Consider the following 14,938-nt stretch of genomic DNA (forward strand, 5'->3'; position numbering starts at 1 on the left):
GCTTTAATAAAAACCACTACCCTATCCTCCCTGTGCAGGTTATTTTGGTAAAGCCAATTCCAGCCAACTACTGCCCAACGGAATAAAGTCAGGGCAGTCGCCCGATAGTACACAGCAGTTAGGTAACCCTGTTTTTGCTGTAATCACCTCTTTGCCTTTGCTTTTGTTGTTTGCATCTGTGACTCAATCTGCGAAAATCAGACCACAAGAGAAAATGATATTTATTTTTGTCTCATTGATTTCATATGGGTGATTTTTGTATTTTAATTGTCTCTCAGTTACTTGACAGTAAAAATAAAACTATTGTCATGCTTAAAAAATCAGAATGTAAACAAAATAAAGTGATTTCTCAAGTTTTATTATTTTCACCTGTGGCCCCTTATTGCAGATTGTATCCCATTTGTATCACTGTAATACTTTGAATTATGACATCCATGCATTAATAATTTTTAAACTATAAGGTGGTACTGTAGAGTATTTTAATATTGCATCATTTACATAAAAATTCTAAGACCCTAGTGTGATATTGCATGGATTCTAGAATCCTAGTGTGATGTTCATGGATTCTAAGACCCTAGTGTGATATTGCATGGATTCTAGAATCCTTAAAAAGTGTGTTATTGCATGGATTCCAAGATCCTAGTGTGATATTGCATGGATTCTAGAATCCTAGTGCGATATTGCATGAATTCTCAAACCTTAGTGTGAAATTGCATGGATTCTAGAATCCTAGGGTGTTGTAGATTCTAAGATTCTAGTGTAATATTCCATGGATTCTTAGATCCTAGTGTGATATTGCATGGATTTAAGAATCCTAGTGTCTTATTGCATGAAACCTAGAATCCTTAAGTAACTGTGATATTTCATTGATTCTAGAATCCTTGTGTGTTATTGCATGGATTCTTGCATCACAGTGTGATATTGCATGGATTCTAGAATCCTAGTGTGATATTGCATGGATTTTAGAATCCTAGTGTCTTATTGCATGAAACCTAGAATCCTTAGTAACTGTGATATTTCATTGATTCTAGAATCCTTGTGTGATATTTCATTGATTCTAGAATCCTAGTGTGATATTGCATGGATTCTAGAATCACAGTGTGATATTGCATGGATTCTAGAATCCTAGTGTGATATTGCATGGATTTATCATCATTCTTCAATGAATTTTTATTATATAGTATTCTTACTACACTAACTTGATTATAAGCATGTTTTTATCTCCAAATATTTTAAATTAATCTGGAAGTTACAAAACACTCATTGAAATCATTTTGCTATTGTTGGGCTCTAAAATGCCAATGCTTGCACAATGTGTACATGTAGTGCTTTGTAAATTACCTTTTAATACCTAAAAGAGAAACAATTTTAAACGTCTGCATTATGGTATTGATACTTTATTTTATCTTATTTCACATACCCTTCAGGGGCCAGCAGATCTTTAAAAAATTGCTGCTTATTAGCATGCTCTTCTGGATTCATTCAGCATGTCAACACACTAAAAATACAATCAATCCTTATATTAACAACTTAAATATTTATTCATCTTGGTAAAAATAATGTATGATAAGTATGATTATTATAATTATTATGATATTACCTTTACTAAATGTGAAAACACTTCTGAATGGTACAAATACCATTGAATTGTCATAATTTATAATAGCAAGTACCATTCATGATACGCTTTGTATATAGAAGATATCGATTGAGTCAGGTCATTCAATTTTGAATTGATAAAATAAGTTTTAAAAATTTGATAAAATCCAGCCTTGGAATGTTTGAAGAAATACCAAATTGCTTACATGATTTTTATATTCCAATCCAAAATACTAATTTTATGTTGTAGCTCTAAATGAAAAAAATCTCCAGATAATGCATGAAAGTTAAAAATGCATTTTATTTATGACATCACATTATTATTACACTGGTCATATTAAATAAAAAGTATAAACTAAATGTTATTTCATGATGTCAAAGTCATAAATATTAAATTGCAGGTTCACCAGTAATTGTAAATGGGGATGAGTTTGAAAATATAGAGATGGTTGGAAGTTCACTGGAGGAGCACCCATACAAACTGAACCCTGGCCATACTGTAAAGGGGCCTGATATGAACCGGAATATACCCAGTGGTCAGAAATGTGACATAATTATCACTGGGTCTGCTGATGAGAGTCGCCACCAACATCATCCACTACAACAGCTTCATCATCAGCACTCTGGGCCAACACATTTGTCGTCGCCATCCTCAGATCGTGACGTCATGTTGGAGTTTGTAAAAAACAAGGGTCTTATGAAGAGCCACCTAGACCAACGCGTGAGCAGCATAGATTCTGATGTGTCAGAGGCAAGTACGCTGATAAGTGTCTCGTCCGACAAGGCTCTGGATGAAAAGGGCCGCCGGAGGTCTCGGATAAACCACCACTCTATTCGGGGATTTGTGTCAGATTCTGAAACTGAGTCTGTCTCGGTTTGTTTACATTTATTTTCACCCTTGAGTATTGTTTCCTCTTGCCCAGTGTTACAAAGCATGCCATATACTAGATCATCTAGCAGTCTGAATGAGAGACATTTTTAACCAGGTTTTCAACGAAAACCGGTTTATTTAGAATGGTGATGTCGCTGCGCTGGCAGGTGGGTTTCAAACATTGGTTTCCGCCAAATAACCTTAGCTAACATTGAATGTTGGTTTGTAGGTAGCTTATGTAAAGAGCTAGCTTTGGATTGCTTTTGAGAGTATTGGGGTCAAGGTCACTGTAATTTACATAGAAAAATGGTTTTCACCCAATTTCTTTAGACTGCTACATTTTCCTAGATTATACAAGAAATTTAATGGCTATAATTTCTGGTTGCCCATATTAAAAGCTCGATTTAGTCCCATTGCAGCGTTACTAGTATTGGATGTGTGACTGCCATCAACTGCATCATGAAGGGGGTAGGGAAGGGGTGTGGCTTTGTGTTGTAGAAAATAGGGTAAAAATAATGGCTTCTGCTTGATCTCCGTGTATAATCCATTGAAAAAGTACTCTGGTTATAAAGCCTTGTTATATTCCCCAATGTAAAAACTGTTGTTTCGTTGCATTTCTTAAATTTTAATGATTTTAAAATTTATCATTATATGTACAGTAAACAGTATTATTGTGTTCATTCTACCTGTTTTGTTGATTTCTATATACAGTTAACTATTTTGTTCAACCATTTTCAAATATTTTGACTTGGAGGAGGATTACACCAGCAAAATGTCCCCGTATAGGTGGTGGTTTGTCTTAAGGGATCATTATTCAGGTACCATCATTTTTAATAATAGACTTATGACTGAACAAGTGCAAGTTCTAAAATAGGAATTACTAAGTTAAAGTTTTGAATTGCATGTATTTGATTTGCATGCAATTGTTTAAATCAAAAGTGTTTTTGTAAAAGAAAGTCTTTTGATAAATGAACCTCTCAGCTAGACTCAGACTAAGAAAAGCTTTTTTTTATGAAGGAAAGTAAAATTTTATTAAATTACATTTCTTTTACAAAAAAATATGTAAATAATAGTAAAACATTGAAATAGTAATATATTTTAGCAAATTTCACCATCAATGCTTTTTGCTAGAAGGAAATGTACAATAAAATTAAGTTTTGCCATATTGAGTCTTAATAATTGAGTCTGAAGTCAGAGTTAAGACTGTTCCTAATCACTGCCCCTGGATTATAAACAGTCTCAAGTCTCATTCTTGACTCAGACTCAAAAAAACAGTTAATCAAATTTATTCCAATAAAAAAATGCAATAAATTGTACTATTTCAAATAGTACGGAAATTCAGCATATTTCATCATCAGTACTTAACTAGAAGGAAAATTACAATGAAATGAAGATTTGCAGTGTTGCCACTTGAGTCTTAACTTAGACTTGAGACTCACCTAGGTCGTAATCATGGCCCAAGGTTTTTAAATCACGGCACAGAGCTGCCTCAATGATAAGCACTTGTTATTACTACATCACAATTGTTGAATTGTTTATAAAATATATAATTCACATGGTTAATAACCAGTGTTTAAGCTAATATTTACACTATTAATATTATCTTTGATGCATGTTCAATTAAGAGCTTTTGTTATCAGACCAGCATGTACTATGTCATATTATGATGATATAAATGTAATGTAAAAACAGTATTTACTTTTTATTCCATTTAACAATCTCCAGAGCAAGGCAAGTGTTAAGAAAGGCCGCTCCTCAAGTCTGTACAGCAATAAAAGTAGTCTGAGCACGGGCTCGCGATATCGGGACGGGCAAATGATCTCCACATCGCCCATACCTGGGAGCCCAGAAGTTACGAAGACATACCTGTTTGAGGGGCTTATTGGTAAGATGGTACTTTTTATGTTAAATATGTTAAATCTAATCTTTTATATGAAAGATTGGGTTTTTTTTTGGAGAAATGTAAAGTAATGATTTTCAGCTCATTTTGTTTTGGAGGGAACAAAAGAAGGGATATTAGAAACTTTTATTAAGTCACTCTCTTTAGCGCGATGTTGTGCAAGAGTGTGGTCTTGGACTGGGAGTCAAACCCAGGTTGACTTGGTGGAAGCCAGTGTGCTAACTGGACAACCAACGGGTATTATGTGAAAGTTTTGCATGGTTCTGTTGTTGTCTTAGTTTAAAAAGATGAACCTTGGTTATAACTCGACAGCTGTTTAAGATATTAAAATTGTATAGTTGTTTCTAGAGACAATTATTTATACACATGTATAACTCTGGCTTTAATAATTGTTGAGTTCAGGTCTAAACATTTGATTCGCAGCACTCTTGTTTATGGTGTATGACGGCAGACTTTGAAATACATGTATCATCCAATTAATTTGATAATAAAATAATAACAATTGGAATAAGACCGGTAGCTACAAATATAACTATGACCCTGTTTAGATCCACAAGGTTTAGAATACAATGGAAACTACAGGGACAGGCCCAGCATCCAAACAATTAACTATGACCCTGTTTAGAGGCACAAGGTTAGAAATACAATGGAAACTACAAGGACAGGCCCAGCATCCAAACAATTAACTATGACCCTGTTTAGAGGCACAAGGTTAGGAATACAATGGAAACTACAGGGACAGGCCCAGCATCCACACAATTAACTATGACCCTGTTTAGAGGCACAAGGTTAGGAATACAATGGAAACTACAGGGACATGCCCAGCATCCAAACAATTAACTATGACCCTGTTTAGAGACACAAGGTTAGGAATACAATGGGAACTACAGGGACAGGCCCAGCATCCACACAATTAACTATGACCCTGTTAAGAGGCACAAGGTTAAGAATACAATGGAAACTACAGGGACAGGCCCAGCATCCAAACAATTAACTATGACCCTGTTTAGAGGCACAAGGTAGGAATACAATGGAAACTACAGGGACAGGCCCAGCATCCACACAATTAACTATGACCCTGTTAAGAGGCACAAGGTTAAGAATACAATGGAAACTACAGGGACAGGCCCAGCATCCAAACAATTAACTATGACCCTGTTTAGAGGCACAAGGTTAAGAATACAATGGAAACTACAGGGACAGGCCCAGCATCCACACAATTAACTATGACCCTGTTAAGAGGCACAAGGTTAAGAATACAATGGAAACTAAAGGGACAGGCCCAGCATCCACACAATTAACTATGACCCTGTTTAGAGGCACAAGGTTAAAAATACAATGGAAACTACAAGGACAGGCCCAGCATCCAAACAATTAACTATGACCCTGTTTAGAGGCACAAGGTTAGGAATACAATGGAAACTACAAGGACAGGCCCAGCATCCACACAATTAACTATGACCCTGTTTAGAGGCACAAGGTTAGGAATACAATGGAAACTACAAGGACAGGCCCAGCATCCAAACAATTAACTATGACCCTGTTTAGAGGCACAAGGTTAGGAATACAATGGAAACTACAGGGACAGGCCCAGCATCCACACAATTAACTATGACCCTGTTTAGAGGCACAAGGTTAAAAATACAATGGAAACTACAAGGACAGGCCCAGCATCCAAACAATTAACTATGACCCTGTTTAGAGGCACAAGGTTAGGAATACAATGGAAACTACAAGGACAGGCCCAGCATCCACACAATTAACTATGACCCTGTTTAGAGGCACAAGGTTAGGAATACAATGGAAACTACAGGGACAGGCCCAGCATCCAAACAATTAACTATGACCCTGTTTAGAGGCACAAGGTTAGGAATACTATGGAAACTACAGGGACAGACCCAACATCCAAACAATTAACTATGACCCTGTTTAGAGGCACAAGGTTAGGAATACAATGGAAACTACAGGGACAGACCCAACATCCAAACAATTAACTATGACCCTGTTTAGAGGCACAAGGTTAGGAATACAATGGAAACTACAGGTACAGGCCCAGCATCCAAACAATTAACTATGACCCTGTTTAGAGGCACAAGGTTAGGAATACAATGGAAACTACAGGGACAGACCCAACATCCAAACAATTAACTATGACCCTGTTTAGAGGCACAAGGTTAGGAATACAATGGAAACTACAGGGACAGACCCAACATCCAAACAATTAACTATGACCCTGTTTAGAGACACAAGGTTAGGAATACAATGGAAACTACAGGGACAGGCCCAGCATCCAAACAATTAACTATGACCCTGTTTAGATCCACATGGTTAAGAATACAATGGAAACTAAAGGGACATGCCCAGCATCCAAACAATTAACTATGACCCTGTTTAGAGGCACAAGGTTAGGAATACAATGGAAACTACAGGGACAGACCCAACATCCAAACAATTAACTATGACCCTGTTAAGAGGCACAAGGTTAGAAATACCATGGAAACTACAGGGACAGACCCAGCATCCAAACAATTAACTATGACCCTGTTTAGAGGCACAAGGTTAGGAATACAATGGAAACTACAGGGACAGGCCCAGCATCCAAACAATTAACTATGACCCTGTTTAGAGGCACAAGGTTAGGACTACAATGGAAACTACAGGTACAGGCCCAGCATCCAAACAATTAACTATGACCCTGTTTAGAGGCACAAGGTTAGGACTACAATGGAAACTACAGGTACAGGCCCAGCATCCAAGCAATTAACTATGACCCTGTTTAGAGGCACAAGGTTAGAAATACCATGGAAACTACAGGGACATGCCCAGCATCCAAACAATTAACTATGACCCTGTTTAGAGGCACATGGTTAGGACTACAATGGAAACTACAGGTACAGGCCCAGCATCCAAACAATTAACTATGACCCTGTTTAGAGGCACATGGTTAAGAATACAATGGAAACTACAGGTACAGGCCCAGCATCCAAGCAATTAACTATGACCCTGTTTAGAGGCACAAGGTTAGAAATACCATGGAAACTACAGGGACATGCCCAGCATCCAAACAATTAACTATGACCCTGTTTAGAGGCACATGGTTAGGACTACAATGGAAACTACAGGTACAGGCCCAGCATCCAAACAATTAACTATGACCCTGTTTAGAGGCACATGGTTAAGAATACAATGGAAACTACAGGTACAGGCCCAGCATCCAAGCAATTAACTATGACCCTGTTTAGAGGCACAAGGTTAGAAATACAATGGAAACTACAGGGACAGGCCCAGCATCCAAACAATTAACTATGACCCTGTTTAGAGGCACAAGGTTAGGACTACAATGGAAACTACAGGTACAGGCCCAGCATCCAAACAATTAACTATGACCCTGTTTAGAGGCACATGGTTAAGAATACAATGGAAACTACAGGTACAGGCCCAGCATCCAAGCAATTAACTATGACCCTGTTTAGAGGCACAAGGTTAGAAATACCATGGAAACTACAGGGACATGCCCAGCATCCAAACAATTAACTATGACCCTGTTTAGAGGCACATGGTTAGGACTACAATGGAAACTACAGGGACAGACCCAGCATCCAAACAATTAATTATGACCCTGTTAAGATCCACAAGGTTTGGAATACAATGGAAACTACAGGGACAGGCCCAGCATCCACACAATTAACTATGACCCAGTTAAGAGGCACAAGGTTAGGAATACAATGGAAACTACAAGGACAGGCCCAGCATCCAAACAATTAACTATGACCCAGTTTAGAGGCACAAGGTTAAGAATACAATGGAAACTACAGGGACAGGCCCAGCATCCAAACAATTAACTATGACCCTGTTAAGAGGCACAAGGTTAGGAATACAATGGAAACTACAGGGACAGGCCCAGCATCCAAACAATTAACTATGACCCTGTTTAGAGGCACAAGGTTAGGAATACAATGGAAACTACAGGGACAGGCCCAGCATCCAAACAATTAACTATGACCCAGTTAAGAGGCACAAGGTTAGGAATACAATGGAAACTACAGGGACAGGCCCAGCATCCAAACAATTAACTATGACCCTGTTAAGAGGCACAAGGTTAGGAATACAATAGAAACTACAGGGACATGCCCAGCATCCAAACAATTAACTATGACCCTGTTAAGAGGCACAAGGTTAGGAATACAATGGAAACTACAGGGACAGGCCCAGCATCCAAACAATTAACTATGACCCTGTTTAGAGGCACAAGGTTAAGAATACAATGGAAACTACAGGGACAGGCCCAGCATCCACACAATTAACTATGACCCAGTTAAGAGGCACAAGGTTAGGAATACAATGGAAACTACAGGGACAGGCCCAGCATCCAAACAATTAACTATGACCCTGTTTAGAGGCACAAGGTTAAGAATACAATGGAAACTACAGGGACAGGCCCAGCATCCAAACAATTAACTATGACCCAGTTTAGAGGCACAAGGTTAAGAATACAATGGAAACTACAGGGACAGGCCCAGCATCCACACAATTAACTATGACCCAGTTAAGAGGCACAAGGTTAGGAATACAATGGAAACTACAAGGACAGGCCCAGCATCCAAACAATTAACTATGACCCAGTTTAGAGGCACAAGGTTAAGAATACAATGGAAACTACAGGGACAGGCCCAGCATCCACACAATTAACTATGACCCTGTTTATAGGCACATGGTTAAGAATACAATGGAAACTACAGGTACAGGCCCAGCATCCAAGCAATTAACTATGACCCTGTTTAGAGGCACAAGGTTAGGAATACAATAGAAACTACAGGGACATGCCCAGCATCCAAACAATTAACTATGACCCAGTTTAGAGGCACAAGGTTAAGAATACAATGGAAACTACAGGGACAGGCCCAGCATCCACACAATTAACTATGACCCAGTTAAGAGGCACAAGGTTAGGAATACAATGGAAACTACAAGGACAGGCCCAGCATCCAAACAATTAACTATGACCCAGTTTAGAGGCACAAGGTTAAGAATACAATGGAAACTACAGGGACAGGCCCAGCATCCAAACAATTAACTATGACCCTGTTAAGAGGCACAAGGTTAGGAATACAATGGAAACTACAGGGACAGGCCCAGCATCCACACAATTAACTATGACCCTGTTTAGAGGCACAAGGTTTGGAATACAATGGAAACTACAGGGACAGGCCCAGCATCCAAACAATTAACTATGACCCTGTTTAGAGGCACAAGGTTAAGAATACAATGGAAACTACAGGACAGCCCCAGCATCCAAACAATTAACTATGACCCTGTTTAGATCCACAAGGTTAGGAATACAATGGAAACTACAGGGACAGGCCCAGCATCCAAACAATTAACTATGACCCAGTTAAGAGGCACAAGGTTAAGAATACAATGGAAACTACAGGGACAGGCCCAGCATCCAAGCAATTAACTATGACCCTGTTAAGAGGCACAAGGTTAGGAATACAATAGAAACTACAGGGACATGCCCAGCATCCAAACAATTAACTATGACCCTGTTTAGAGGCACAAGGTTAAGAATACAATGGAAACTACAGGGACAGGCCCAGCATCCAAACAATTAACTATGACCCTGTTTAGAGGCACAAGGTTAGAAATACAATGGAAACTACAGGGACAAGCCCAGCATCTAAACAATTAACTATGACCCTGTTTAGAGGCACAAGGTTAAGAATACAATGGAAACTACAGGGACAAGCCCAGCATCCAAACAATTAACTATGACCCTGTTTAGAGGCACAAGGTTAGAAATACAATGGAAACTACAGGGACAGGCCCAGCATCCAAACAATTAACTATGACCCTGTTTAGAGGCACAAGGTTAGAAATACAATGGAAACTACAGGGACAGGCCCAGCATCCAAACAATTAACTATGACCCTGTTTAGAGGCACAAGGTTAGAAATACAATGGAAACTACAGGGACAAGCCCAGCATCCAAACAATTAACTATGACCCTGTTTAGAGGCACAAGGTTAGAAATACAATGGAAACTACAGGGACAGGCCCAGCATCCAAACAATTAACTATGACCCTGTTTAGAGGCACAAGGTTAAGAATACAATGGAAACTACAGGACAGGCCCAGCATCCCCACAATTAACTATGACCCTGTTTAGAGGCACAAGGTTAAGAATACAATGGAAACTACAGGGACAGGCCCAGCATCCAAACAATTAACTATGACCCTGTTTAGAGGCACAAGGTTAAGAATACAATGGAAACTACAGGGACAGGCCCAGCATCCAAACAATTAACTATGACCCTGTTTAGAGGCACAAGGTTAAGAATACAATGGAAACTACAGGACAGGCCCAGCATCCCCACAATTAACTATGACCCTGTTTAGAGGCACAAGGTTAAGAATACAATGGAAACTACAGGGACAGGCCCAGCATCCAAACAATTAACTATGACCCTGTTAAGAGGCACATGGTTAGGAATACAATGGAAACTACAGGGACATGCCCAGCATCCACACAATTAACTATGACCCTGTTTAGAGGCACAAGGTTAGGAATACAATGGAAACTACAGGACAGGCCCAGCATCCAAACAATTAACTATGACCCTGTTAAGAGGCACAAGGTTAAGAATACAATGGAAACTACAGGGACATGCCCAGCATCCACACAATTAACTATGACCCTGTTTAGAGGCACAAGGTTTAGAATACAATGGAAACTACAGGGACATGCCCAGCATCCACACAATTAACTATGACCCTGTTTAGAGGCACATGGTTAGGAATACAATGGAAACTACAGGGACAGGCCCAGCATCCAAACAATTAACTATGACCCTGTTAAGAGGCACAAGGTTAAGAATACAATGGAAACTACAGGGACATGCCCAGCATCCACACAATTAACTATGACCCTGTTTAGAGGCACAAGGTTAAGAATACAATGGAAACTACAGGGACAGGCCCAGCATCCAAACAATTAACTATGACCCTGCTGAGAGGCACAAGGTTAAGAATACAATAGAAACTGCAGGGACAGGCTCAGCATCCAAACAATTAACTATGACCCTGTTAAGAGGCACAAGGTTAAGAATACAATGGAAACTGCAGGGACAGGCCCAACATCCACACAATTAACTATGACCCTGTTTAGAGGCACAAGGTTAAGAATACAATGGAAACTGCAGGGACAGGCCCAGCATCCAAACAATTAACTATGACCCTGTTTAGAGGCACAAGGTTAAGAATACAATGGAAACTGCAGGGACAGACCCAACATCCACACAATTAACTATGACCCTGTTTAGAGGCACAAGGTTAAGAATACAATGGAAACTGCAGGGACAGGCCCAGCATCCAAACAATTAACTATGACCCTGTTAAGAGGCACAAGGTTAAGAATACAATGGAAACTACAGGGACATGCCCAGCATCCACACAATTAACTATGACCCTGTTTAGAGGCACAAGGTTTAGAATACAATGGAAACTACAGGGACATGCCTAGCATCCAAACAATTAACTATGACCCTGTTAAGAGGCACAAGGTTAAGAATGCAATGGAAACTACAGGGACATGCCCAGCATCCACACAATTAATTATGACCCTGTTAAGAGGCACAAGGTTAAGAATACAATGGAAACTACAGGGACATGCCCAGCATCCAAACAATTAACTATGACCCTGTTTAGAGGCACAAGGTTAAGAATACAATGGAAACTACAGGGACATGCCCAGCATCCAAACAATTAACTATGACCCTGTTTAGAGGCACAAGGTTAAGAATACAATGGAAACTACAGGGACATGCCCAGCATCCACACAATTAACTATGACCCTGTTTAGAGGCACATGGTTAAGAATACAATGGAAACTACAGGGACAGGCCCAGCATCCACACAATTAACTATGACCCAGTTAAGAGGCACAAGGTTAGGAATACAATGGAAACTACAGGGTGAAACCCAGCATCAATACATTAAGCTATGACCCTGTTTAGAGGCACAAGGTTAGGAATACAATGGAAACTACAGGGACAGGCCCAGCATCCAAACAATTAACTATGACCCTGTTTAGATCCACAAGGTTAGGAATACAATGGAAACTACAGGGACAGGCCCAGCATCCACACAATTAACTATGACCCAGTTAAGAGGCACAAGGTTAGGAATACAATGGAAACTACAGGGACAGGCCCAGCATCCAAACAATTAACTATGACCCTGTTTAGAGGCACAAGGTTAAGAATACAATGGAAACTACAGGGACAGACCCAGCGTCCAAACAATTAACTATGACCCTGTTTAGATCCACAAGGTTAGGAATACAATGGAAACTACAGGGACAGGCCCAGCATCCAAACAATTAACTATGACCCTGTTTAGATCCACAAGGTTAGGAATACAATGGAAACTACAGGGACAGACCCAGCGTCCAAACAATTAACTATGACCCTGTTTAGATCCACAAGGTTAGGAATACAATGGAAACTACAGGGACAGACCCAGCGTCCAAACAATTAACTATGACCCTGTTTAGATCCACAAGGTTAAGAATACAATGGAAACTACAGGGACAGACCCAGCGTCCAAACAATTAACTATGGCCCTGTTTAGATCCACAAGGTTAGGAATACAATGGAAACTACAGGGACAGGCCCAGCATCCAAACAATTAATTATGACCCAGTTTAGATCCACAAGGTTAGGACTACAATGGAAACTACAGGGACAGGCCCAGCATCCAAACAATTAACTATGACCGTGTTAAGATGCACAAGGTTAAGAATACAATGGAAACTACAGGGACAGGCCCAGCATCCACACAATTAACTATGACCCTGTTTAAAGGCACAAGGTTAGGAATACAATGGAAACTACAGGGACAGGCCCAGCATCCAAACAATTAACTATGACCCTGTTTAGAGGCACAAGGTTAAGAATACAATGGAAACTACAGGACAGGCCCAGCATCCAAACAATTAACTATGACCCTGCTGAGAGGCACAAGGTTAAGAATACAATGGAAACTACAAGGACAAGCCAAGCATCTAAACAATTAACTATGACCCTGTTAAGAGGCACATGGTTAGGAATACAATGGAAACTACAGGGACAGGCCCAGCATCCAAACAATTAACTATGACCCTGTTTAGAGGCACAAGGTTTGGACTACAATGGAAACTACAGGGACAGGCCCAGCATCCAAACAATTAACTATGACCCTGTTTAGAGGCACATGGTTAAGAATACAATGGAAACTACAGGGACAGGCCCAGCATCCAAACAATTAACTATGACCCTGTTTAGAGGCACATGGTTAAGAATACAATGGAAACTACAGGGCAGCCTCAGCATCCAAACAATTAACTATGACCCAGTTAAGATCCACAAGGTTAAGAATACAATGGAAACTACAGGGACAGGCCCAGCATCCACACAATTAACTATGACCCTGTTTAGAGGCACAAGGTTAGGAATACAATGGAAACTACAGGGACATGCCCAGCATCCACACAATTAATTATGACCCTGTTTAGATCCACAAGGTTAGGAATACAATGGAAACTACAGGGACAGGCCCAGCATCCCCACAATTAACTATGACCCTGTTTAGAGGCACATGGTTAAGAATACAATGGAAACTACAGGGACAGGCCCAGCATCCAAACAATTAACTATGACCCTGTTTAGATCCACAAGGTTAGGAATACAATGGAAACTACAGGGACAGGCCCAGCATCCAAGCAATTAACTATGACCCTGTTTAGATCCACAAGGTTAAGAATACAATGGAAACTACAGGGACAGACCCAACATCCCCACAATTAACTATGACCCTGTTTAGATCCACAAGGTTTGGAATACAATGGAAACTACAGGGACAGGCCCAGCATCCAAACAATTAACTATGACCCTGTTTAGAGGCACAAGGTTAGGAATACAATGGAAACTACATGGACAGGCCCAGCATCCCCACAATTAACTATGACCCTGTTTAGAGGCACATGGTTAAGAATGCAATGGAAACTACAGGGACAGGCCCAGCATCCAAACAATTAACTATGACCCTGTTTAGAGGCACAAGGTTAAGAATACAATGGAAACTACAGGGACAGGCCCAGCATCCAAACAATTAACTATGACCCTGTTAAGAGGCACAAGGTTAGGAATACAATGGAAACTACAGGGACAGGCCCAGCATCCAAACAATTAATTATGACCCTGTTAAGATCCACAAGGTTAAGAATACAATGGAAACTACAGGACAGGCCCAGCATCCAAACAATTAACTATGACCCTGTTTAGAGGCACAAGGTTAAGAATACAATGGAAACTACAGGGACAGGCCCAGCATCCAAACAATTAACTATGACCCAGTTAAGAGGCACAAGGTTAGGAATACAATGGAAACTACAGGGACAGGCCCAGCATCCAAACAATTAATTATGACCCAGTTTAGATCCACAAGGTTAGGAATACAATGGAAACTACAGGGACAGGCCCAGCATCCAAACAATTAATTATGACCCAGTTTAGATCCACAAGGTTAGGAAT

At 40.0% G+C, this 14,938-nt stretch overlaps 1 protein-coding gene across 3 annotated transcripts in view; it reads left to right on the top strand.

The window, feature by feature from the left end:
• LOC128230363 (MAP kinase-activating death domain protein-like) overlaps positions 1-14,938 on the top strand; it is an 87,096-nt gene that overhangs the window by 49,191 nt on the left and 22,967 nt on the right. For 2 of the 3 annotated variants that reach the window (XM_052942567.1, XM_052942568.1), the window contains exons 21-23: positions 39-122; positions 2,001-2,350; positions 4,196-4,355. In XM_052942567.1, the coding sequence (XP_052798527.1) occupies positions 39-122; positions 2,001-2,350; positions 4,196-4,355 (594 nt within the window). The remainder of the gene's footprint in view (positions 1-38; positions 123-2,000; positions 2,351-4,195; positions 4,356-14,938) is intronic. The other variant, XM_052942569.1, reaches the window with a different exon arrangement.

This window comes from Mya arenaria, chromosome 4 (assembly GCF_026914265.1).
Source record: "Mya arenaria isolate MELC-2E11 chromosome 4, ASM2691426v1".
NCBI classification, from domain to species: Eukaryota; Metazoa; Mollusca; class Bivalvia; order Myida; family Myidae; genus Mya; species Mya arenaria.